Consider the following 10,837-nt stretch of genomic DNA (forward strand, 5'->3'; position numbering starts at 1 on the left):
ATGGATACCGGACTGTTCTTCTCGTTTTGTGCCTATTACTAACAAGGAAAGTTTCTGATACTGTGCAAGTCCTATTAGGATAGAGATTCAAAGTACTTACGGGCATTCAGCCAGGTTACTATCGTTTGCTCTGACTTCGTTCATCTTTGGTGGCTTTTCTTTAGGTGTGTGTTATCTTTTCTGTTACTCTCGCAGAACCGAGCTCTCGTGTTTTCTGCACTTCGTCTGGTCGTTGCAGTTAAGCCTTGAAAATGGCGGAGTGTGCATCCGCCGAAATATCGGCAGTTGTCGAAAATTCAACCTGGCTGAATGCCCGTAAGTACTTTGAACATAGTTCACGCCAGGAGAAGCTCAGGGTTCATAGGATAGAGATGGTTACGCAGTATTTATGTGCCCTAACCAACACATTTTGATATAATTTACTTAAGCACTGCCGCAATAAACCGTCTGAACAGGGCGGCGGTCTTGGCAGCATAGCGAGTAGAATTCGCAGTGGCCAGTCAGTTGCAGCTGCGAAAACGACCTCGAGACGGTAGGCAGGCGTTGCGCAAGCGAACGCATACTGCGGTCGCCCTCTAGTCGGTCGTTGCCACCACCGGCGTCTCCTCCCCTGACCAGGATGGCCAGATAGCCACCTTATCTCGCGCCACACGCCGTATAAAAGCTCACGTTTCGCCCACAGAAAGCGTACTTCCTCAGCGAGCAACATGAGGACTGCAACCGTAGTCGTCTTGTCGCTGTTGGCTGCCCTGGCGGTGGTCACGGCAGTACCGCACAGTGAGCGTAAGTTTACATTTAGCCATTGGCACTGCAAACAGTGTCCTGGAGAGTACACAAGTGTACAGAAAATAAGACGGCACGTTACTTTGTTGATCAATCTTTCTTTTGTTTTTAAAATTTAATTCAATTGCAATTAACTAGATTGAATGATTTGCTCACACTCAGACGACGATCGAATATTGAAAATAAGGGACCAATAATTTTACCCCGGAAGGGGAATCTAGTGGCCAGTGCTTAGAAGACACTACCTGAAGTCAGAAAATACTAAAATTCCGATTCTTGGAGATAATGCAAAGGAGCGGGAGAATATAACGTGGAACTAGATAAAATTGTAAATCGAGTTAGACACCGACCCTATATTAGCTCTCAGAAAACGTTATACATTATGGACCTTACAAATCGGTCAAAGGCAGCGAGCTTCTAGTGTGCAACAGTAACCAAGGACAACAATTTCTTTTCGCCAGATTCTATTATGTGCTGTACTGGAGAAAATAGCACAAAGATTGCCCCAAGGTGGATTATTAACCTAGTAACTTCTCATTTGCTGGAGATATGTTTTCTATAATTTTGCCATTTACACATTAAATTGTAAGTTACTAGTTTTTTAGAATGAATTTTTCTCAGTTCCATATCTAAAAGCATCGGTCTCCTTTTAATTCGAGACATAGGAGCAATTTCCGTTATAGATGAAATGCCTGAATGAAAGATTCTGAGTCTCCTTCAGCTTTAAGCAGTTTTGGCTGATGAATGCATTACTTTTAATTGAATAATGGAAATATGATAACTGTTTCAAGAGGAATATCAGAAACCTGAAACAGCAGATTGAAAGTTGTTTAGCTGTTCTAAAAAGTATTTAAAAATTATGTCTGCAAGTCAGCAACTGATGTATGTTACCATGAAAACTAGTCTACTAAGATAAAAAATGTAAAGCAATTTCAGTGGACAAGAGTTTACTTTCTGTTGGAGTTCTTAATTTTGAAACAAACTGAATCATGATATTTATCCTGTGGTGGGACTATTGAGCGTGTGACGGATATTAGACTGAAACCGTGTTTATTTGCTTGCAGCCGACAAGGAATTTCTGGAAAAACAGAGCAAGCTTATAAGGCTCTTCTATCATGTCCAACAGCCGACAATTATCAAAGAAGAACAGGAAATAGCAAAGTCCTACAAGCCAATTGAGAATCTCGACAACTACCAGGTACAACTGTCTGAAGTTTACAAGTAGTCGAATGGGAATATTCATTGTCTATAAACTGTCTTACTACTAAAGAAGTCACTGTTTTATATTTTCTTTACTATTTCAGTACAAGGACATAGTCGAAGTCTTCTGGAAGTACTATGTAGACTATGGCTTCCTGCCACGAGGAGAAGTGTTCTCGATCTACTACGAGAAAAACTTCTACCAGGCAAAAGCCTTGTTTGAGCTGTTCTACTATGCCAAAGACTTTGATACCTTCTACAAGGTAAGGAAACCTTTACAAATATTGTGTACAAAGTAAAGTTGCAAATGAAGATGTTTGTGCTACTAACCCAGTAATATCAGATACAGACTTCTCACTTGGCATCGTGACAGAACATGTTTAAATCGTTACCTCAGTAATAAGAAATTCTTTATCGTTGTATCAGACGTCATGTACCCAATTCTACATTTTAGTGGGGTTTCCATTAACAGTATAGACACAGAGTGGCACAGGGAAACAGCAAAACGTCAGCTCACAAAAAACATTAATTAAATACAGAAATAACACTTTTCGAAGAATGTAAGTTCACGAAGATTATACATAGTTGTGAATGATACTTTGTGTGTTTCATTTCGAACTGCAAACATCCTTCCAAGCCAGTGTACCAGTGGCACACAATGAGGTCCCATTGTCGATGAATCCTATGTTCCATCTTCAGCTAGTAACGTGGTACCTTGTTCCAGACGGCTGTTTGGGCGAAAGAACACCTGAACCAAGGACTATTCGTCTACTCATTCACTATCGCTGTGTTGCATCGCGAGGATACCAAGTACGTCACCCTACCAGCTCCCTACGAGATCTACCCGCAGCTCTTCGTCAACGCAGAGGTCATCCAGAAGGCATATGACGCCCGTCTGCGAGGTATGTACCAGTACGTCAGAGGCACGATTCAGTTTTCTCAGCCGTTACTCTGTAAAAGCCACTAGAGACCACGGGTCCCTTGTACCATAACATTCAGGAAATAACCTTGAAACACCACCGAACTTTTTGTTGGTGTTGTTTGAGTTCATCACGCATATTTTTCCTTCGGTTTTTTTGACAGCAGTGCCATTAACACATTCACACACCAAATTTTACAACAATACAGTAAAAAGTAGCACTGGTTGGTATTTTGTGTGACCTATGTGAGGCATTTGACTCTGTGAATTACAGTATCATCCTACATAAGGTAATATGTTATGGAAATATTAGTATTGGTAAACAGTGTATAGTGACAAAATAATGCAGAATGTTATACTCAATAATTCATCGGATGAAGGCAGGGGAGATTCTTCTGACTGAAGGCGAGGGAATTGATTATGGGGTTCCAAAAGACTCAATCATAGTTTCTCATAGATGAAACGACGTCCTGTCTAATATACAACAAGCAAAACTAGTTCTTTTTGCTGATGAATCCAGATTACATTCACAACAACAGATACGATGCATAATGTTCTTAAAAGTATTACTCAGTACTTTACTGCAAATTACCTCGCTTTCCATTTAAATAATAACAAGACCTACTCAGTTCTGCACATACAGAAATACTACCCCAGTGATAAATGGAACGCATGGTGATAGCATGATATCTGAATTGGCAACTAAAAAGTTTTTAGGTTCCTTATTCATGAGAATTTTAACTGGAACACGTATTTTTAACTCCTAAAACAATTCAATTCAGCCACATTTACCCTTAAGATCATTAAAATCTTTGGGGAGAGACAGAACATTAAGATTAGGCTTTTTGTGCCATTTCATTCAGTAACATCACATGGGATCGTGTTCTGGAGTAACACATTTTTAAGAAAGATAGTTTTCATTGCTCAAAAAATGTTCTATAAGGACAATAATTGGCGCTCACCCACGGCTACCTTATACACATCTATTTAAGGAGTTACACATTGTGACTTCTGTTTCACTGTATTTGTAATCACCCATGAAGTGTGTTGTAAATAACCCAGTGCATTTCTAAAGGAATAGTAACGTCCATTACTGCAATACCAGATGGTAAAATATGTCCATTATTCCATATTAAGGTTTTCATTGGCGCATAAGAGAGTGGGCAGTGCTTTCACAAAAATTTTTCATCACTCGCTCAGAGATACAAAATGTCAGCCAGAGTTAAATGTGACAAGAAAACTGGAAGTTTCTCTTAGCCACCTCCTCCTTTTCTATAGAATAATTTCTGTACTTGCAATGTGTAAAAGAGGGGGTGGTAGGAATTAGTAATTTACATCTGCATTTAAAATAGTCTTTGTGAATGCTAAGTCTGTAAGTGTTCTTAAATATGAATGTATAATGTGAATATAACACTACTCGTTCTTCGTCATTGGGGTCAGTAGTAGAAACGATTCTTCAAGAATTAAAGCACCAAACTAAGTAAAGTTCTGTCTTTTACTTTCCTGTAGATGTGGAGAGCTCTAGGAAGGAACCTTACGTCTTCTACGCCAACTACAGTGGCTTCCCCGTTGCCAACAACCCAGAGGAGCTGGTGTCGTACTTTACCGAGGATGTCGGTCTGAACTCCTTCTTCGCCTACCTCCACTACAAGAGTCCGTTTTGGCTGAACCCGAGCAACTACAGCATCCCCGTGTTCAAGCACCGCGGCGCCGGTTTCTTCTTCCTGCTCCAGCAGCTGCTGGCCCGTTACTACCTGGAGAGGCTGTCCAACAACCTGCCCGACGTTAAGCCCATCGACTACACCCGCCCCGTGCAGGTAACGGGACCGTAGCAACAGCGAGACTGTACTTCACTACTGTAGCATCGCCAGGGCAAAATAAATAAACTTAACTCTCATTTTCAGGTGGGCTACTACCCAGAACTCAGGCTTCAGAACGGAATTGAGGCTCCCATCCGCCCTGAAGGTGTGTACCCTTACAACTTCGACTCGCTGTTCGTGGAGCGCATCCAGAACTACGAGAGAAGGATCAGGGACGCTATTGACATTGGCTACGTATACGGCGTAAGTACCACTCTATTTCTGTTTTTGTTGTCCAAAGACTGGTTCAGTTGCTGCTCCACACCCTAGCCTACCCTTTGCTAGCGTCTTCTTCTCTGAGTGTCTATCGCCACTTACGTCTGTATGAATCTGCTTTATATCTGCCTTGGTCTCCCTTTACATTTTTTTACATTCTTCACTTCCCTCCAATATCTAACTGACGATCCTTGATGGCTCAGGATGTACCCCATCTTTTTGTGAAGTTGGACCATTAATTTCTTGTGGAATATGGCTCTGAGCACTATGGGACTTAACATCTTAGATCATCAGTCCCCTAGAACTTAGAACTACTTAAACCGAACTAACCTAAGGACATCACACACGTCCACGCCCAAGGCAATATTCGAACCTGCGACCGTAGCAGTCTCGCGGTTCCGGACTGTAGCGCCTAGAACCGCAGGGCCGCCGCGGCCGGTTCTTGTGAATTATTCAGTAACTCACAATTAGTTATTACATCTACGTATCTAATCTCCAAACATCTCATGTAGGACCTCATTTCAATAGCTTCAGTTCTCTTGTCTTTCGCTGCTTATCCTCCGCGTCTCTCTTCTGTACAAGGCTATACTCGCGACAAACTCCTTCAGCAAAGACTTCGTAACACTAAATTTTTAATTAGATTTAAACCAAAAGTCTCATATTCAGAAACGCTATAACCAGTATAAATTTTATATAGTCTCTACTTCGGACAGCATCAGTTATTTCGTGACCGAAGTAGCAAAACTTCCCCCACCTTCACCTGATCCAAGTTGGCTACATTTCATTAATATTGTCTCACTGATATTGATGTCGATCTCATAGCCTCTTTTCAAGACACAACCTCCTATGTTCAGCCACCAGTCCAAGTCCTTCGCTGTCTCCGACAGAATTAGAATGTCACTTGCTAACGTCGAAGTTTTCTTTTGTTCTCCTTCCACAGCAATTTCCATTCTAATTTCTCCTTGGCTTCCTTTCTACATCTACATCTACATTTATACTCCTCAAGCCACCCAACGGTGTGTGGTGGAGGGCACTTTACGTGCCACTGTCATTACCTCCCTTTCCTGTTCCAGTCGCGTATGTTTCGCGGGAAGAACGACTGCCGGAAAGCCTCCGTGCGCGTTCGAATGTCTCTAATTTTACTTTCGTGATCTCCTCGTGGGGTATAAGTAGGGGGAAGCAATATATTCGATACCTCATCCAGAAACGCACCTCTCGAAGCCTGAACAGCAAGCTACGCCGCGATGCAGAGCGCCTTTCTTGCAGAGTCTGCCACTTGAGTTTGTTAAACATGTCCGTAACGCTATCACGCTTACCAAATAACCCTGTGACGAAACGCGCCGCTCTTCTTTGGATCTCCTCTATCTCCTCCGTCAACCCGACCTGGTACGGATCCCATACTGCCTGTCGACAGAACGTCGTGAATAGACTAAAGTCCTATCTCATTCCCTTCCCTGCAGCCCATTCATGCCCTTGAACTCTTAAAACGGCAATGTGGTCACAGTGCAAGTTGCTCTCTGTAGTTAACCACCACTCCACAGTCAGAATGTGAAAGAATGTAATCCAATAAAAGCTACCAAAAGCTTTTTCTAAATCTACAAATGCTCTAAACACCATTCCATTACATTTCACTATTAGCTGACCCAAGACACATGTGTGCGTAACTGTTCACAGCATGACTTCGAGAAATTCAACCTGAAGGAGAAAGATGTGACCGACATCATTGGAAACATTATAGAGGGCAATGCTCAATCTGTCAACTACGAGTTCTACGGCTCTATCTACAGGTACATCATCTCTCTCTTCGGCCACATCGCTGATCCGTTCCACAAATACGGCGTAAGTATGGCTAGTCAGTTCAGTGTCTGGCTTGTTGCTGATTTACCAAAGAAACGGAATGCACAGCTTGGTTTCACCATTGCAGACACCCGCCAGCGTACTCGAACAGCCAGAAACACAGCTGAGAGACCCGGTGTACTACAGAATTGCCAAGCGAATCCTTTCATTCTTCTACCAGTACAAGAACAAACTTCCACCTTACACCAGGAGCGAGGTAAGTAGAGATATTTTTCACTGATCGTAGGCCACACATACGTCGTTTTCTCAGCCATCAAAAGATGATCTGTTGTAACACATTTAATACGTTTCTTATTTCAGCTGGAGCTGCCAGGTGTTGCCATTGAGAGCATCTCCTTCGACAAGCTTGTCACTTACTTCGACAACTTTGACATCGAATTAAACAACGCCCTGTCATTCGACGAGCCCGAAGAAGGCGACAAATTCAACTTCGTGGCTCGCCAGTACCGCCTGAACCACAAGCCTTTCTACTACCAGCTTAAGGTGAAGAGCGACAAGGAGATCGACTCTGTGGTGCGAGTTTTCATTGGTCCCAAGTACGACGCGTATGGCCGCGAACTGACATTGGAGGAGAGGAGGCCATATTACTTCTTGCTGGACGAGTTCAACCAGAAACGTAAGTAACTAGTCGTGTTGCATTCCTTAACTACTTTTTTTACTCCAGCAAAGCTTTTGCCACATAAAAGGACACCATGTTGGGGTACATGAATATCAGATGAAATTATACGTTACCTCTTAATGGACTCGATAAATTAATGCATAGGTCTTACACTCTCGTCGAACGTCCAGATGTTCAGATCAATTTATAAATTATCATGTTAATGAAAAAACAGTATTACCGGCTCGTTACAGAATCTATGTGATCGGAAATAGACGTTGAAACAACGAAAAAGAAGTAGAGAAATAGGAAGTCCGTAATTTAACGTCCCTACTACATTTATGAGGTTAACAGAGATAAGTACTAGTTCTTACTTCATCAGAATGGGGAATAGGAAACAGTTGTCATCCCTGATGAAGGAATCCTCGTGGTATCACAGGAAGCGATTTAGGGAATCTAATTTTTAGTTTTGTATTATGCTGGTAAAGCTCATGATTTGCTGTGGCATTGCATTATTTCACAAAAAATTACGGATTCCATGAGAACTTAAATCGGGCTGTTTGCAGTAAAATATAAGAGATCTTACAACTGTTTCATAGATATCAGTATATTGCAATCGGTGAATTTAATTACATAGTGTGAATGATATGTTCATCGCTAGAGTAAACGTTAAATTTTTCATTGTATATATGTTTTGGTGCTGTATCTCATTTGTTTATATAATATGATTTGTGTAAGAAGCATAGAAGTTCTGAGATTGTTGCACAGTCTAGACAGATCCACTTTACAATTCTGAGACCGTATGGTGGAGAACGCAGTATGACTATTATATTAAGAAGGGTATAATCATAACCAGTGGTACCAAAAACATGTGTATCGGAACTACAACCAATTGGGAGGTACTGGACGTCATCCAGGGTTGAGCAAGAGGAATCGATTATCAGTCATTAGATCTTGAGCGATCCATTTGCCAAACCTCGCTTCCTCGATGGGAATTGTCACCACCACTGGGGACTACCAAATCAGGACGCTTACGCTGTATTGCTCATAAGTGACTGATTGCACAGAAACCGAAATGCATCAGGGATTGTATTTCTTGTGAATATAACTCGCAGATTGAAGCTGTATCTGTGGCTGGGATTCGAGCTCAGCACCTCTGTCGTTTGCTGGAAAAGGCTCTACCCAAGCACGATTTCGGACCCACCTTCACGGTACATTATGACTTATCTCCCAAATTTGAAGCAAATTCTCCAGTATAACTTGCAGAACCAGTAGTCCTGGGAGAAGGTTTCTGCGGAGATATAGTTTTGCCTAGGGGATATGTCCAGAAGAAATTTTCTCCTTCGCTTCAGAGGATCAATATCATTTCAAGCAAGACTGAATTCACTTGGAAGCGCATGTATTATGATGGCGATGATAAGTAATTTCATAAATAATGAGTCTGACGGTTTAAATGATTTTAAATGTTATTATTATTATTATTATTACCTTTTTGTTATCATTATATAATCGTTGACACTCCTTTTTGTGGAATATATATATATATATTATTACCTTTTTGTTATCATTATATAATCGTTGACACTCCTTTTTGTGGAATATATATATATCCACAAAGAGGAGTGCTAACGATTGTATAATGATAACAATAAAGGTAAAAGAGCATGAGTATTATCAAAGTAGAAGTACAAAGCTGTTCTACAGAACCTCAAGGGATTCAGAAAATGACTACGTGAAAAACACATTCAGAAAAATTACATATATCAGTGGATAGGGCATCTCTCTATGTTTCCATTCATAATACATGTCACAGAGTAGTTTCAATGTGTACCCATATGGGTACATAAATATTCGAAGATTACAAGAGATACATATATATTCGAAGATTACAAGAGATAGAGGAAATTGACACACATCAATAAATAGAGGCTCCCTCAAAGTTATAAACTCACATTACAGCTGTTCAGTCCTGGCACTGTTTGTGATGTGGGAAATGGCAGTACATGCCTGAAATGGATGTTAAAAGTGCAACCACAGCAGCTCACTTTGGAAATATGTTTAATGGGTTGCCTATCAGCAGGTGTAAAGTAATTGTTTTTCCACATTTTCTGGCGTGGATACCCCACGCAGTCATTTTCTGAATCCCTAGAGGTACTGTAGAACAGCTCTGTACTTCTACTTTGATAATGCTCATGCTCTGAGTTTAGTGTTATAGTAAATGGCAACCTTCCACATAAGAAATTGAGCGAGACTTGTGGCGCTAGCGATATATCTAAGCTCCTCCGTATGTACGTTCCATCTGCTTTTGAGCCAAAAATGTATTTTGCAATATATTTCTGATTTATAATTTTTATGTCACCTTAACTAATATGGATGCTACACTTTCTAGTGGCCGCTGGTGAGAACGAAATCAGGCGCAGCTCCAAGGAGTTCCCGCTGTTCGCCAAGGAGGCTCCACGCCACTCGGACCTATACTACTCAACCGTGGGCGCCATCAAGGGCGAGAACAAGTTCTTCCTGGACGAGTTCCGCTCGCACTTCGGCTTCCCGCAGCGGCTGGCGCTGCCTCGCGGAACCCGCAGTGGGCTGCCACTGAGCGTCTTCGCCATCGTCACCCCCGCCGTGCAGGGCTCCGAACACCCCTTCCTGCCCTACGGCGACAATCAGGCCGGTGGGTTCCCGTTCGACAGGCGAGTCGTCGCGTACGAGTTCGACGTACCCAACGTGTACTCCTCCGAGACGTTCGTCGTGCACCGCCGCGTGGAGGACATCAACAGCACCGCCTGAGCTGCCACCACCTTCTCTGTCGCATCACCATCGCCTTGACAGCACTGTTTGTCGAAACCCATCTGCTCTCTCATGTGTCATCACTTACGAAAAATAAAGAACAATTGCTTTAACGCTTTCGTATCAATTATCCTGCTCCTCAGGTCACACATATTCCACAGTTAATACCTCCCTGACACCTCAACTCTGCAACTTAACCAAAACTGCCATTACTCGTACTCCAGAACTTACAATATTCTATTCGCCCCTTGTAGTAACATGTTATCAACTGAGGAAGGGCAGCTAAGTTAAGTGAAAGAGTACTACTACACTTTTACTTAGAAATTTTAAAACAAAGCTAAATATACAGGGTTTTAGAGCTGTGGCCGCAGATATTACAATAATTGGTACCCTAATATTCACCCATGTCAGTACGTTGAATGTCTTCTCTCTGGGTGTAACAGTCTTTCAACAAACACGTCACATGTTTTCTGCAAAGTCGTAATTGCAGCTCTAAGAGGACTACATCTGTCAGTATAGACAGCCGTTTAGCGTTCATACGTCCACATGTCAACACCACACCTGCTGCCAAGGGGAAAATAGACATTAACGACTTGTTCTTACCATGTGTACTTGAAC

The 10,837-nt window shown here is 42.0% G+C and overlaps 1 protein-coding gene across 1 annotated transcript; it reads left to right on the plus strand.

Moving 5' to 3' along the window:
• The first annotated feature begins 674 nt into the window (after nucleotides 1-674).
• On the plus strand, nucleotides 675-10,332 carry LOC126334880 (hexamerin-like). The gene is made up of 10 exons (XM_049997579.1): nucleotides 675-783; nucleotides 1,848-1,981; nucleotides 2,088-2,246; nucleotides 2,708-2,885; nucleotides 4,412-4,719; nucleotides 4,807-4,965; nucleotides 6,652-6,816; nucleotides 6,902-7,030; nucleotides 7,135-7,450; nucleotides 9,822-10,332. Exons 1-10 carry the CDS (start codon nucleotides 708-710, stop codon nucleotides 10,217-10,219), a joined length of 2,022 nt encoding a protein of 673 aa, XP_049853536.1. The 5' UTR covers nucleotides 675-707; the 3' UTR covers nucleotides 10,220-10,332.
• The last annotated feature ends 505 nt before the right edge of the window (nucleotides 10,333-10,837 follow it).

This window comes from Schistocerca gregaria, chromosome 2 (genome assembly GCF_023897955.1).
Source record: "Schistocerca gregaria isolate iqSchGreg1 chromosome 2, iqSchGreg1.2, whole genome shotgun sequence".
NCBI classification, from domain to species: domain Eukaryota; kingdom Metazoa; phylum Arthropoda; class Insecta; order Orthoptera; family Acrididae; genus Schistocerca; species Schistocerca gregaria.

What these genes read in the sequence shown, in the direction of transcription:
- LOC126334880 (XM_049997579.1), top strand. Translation starts at nt 708, where the DNA reads ATGAGGACTGCAACCGTAGTCGTCTTGTCGCTGTTGGCTGCCCTGGCG. An exon ending in ATATGACGCCCGTCTGCGAG is followed by an intron (nt 2,886 to 4,411) that starts GTATGTACCAGT and finishes ACTTTCCTGTAG; the next exon opens with ATGTGGAGAGCTCTAGGAAG. An exon ending in CACCTTACACCAGGAGCGAG is followed by an intron (nt 7,031 to 7,134) that starts GTAAGTAGAGAT and finishes TTCTTATTTCAG; the next exon opens with CTGGAGCTGCCAGGTGTTGC.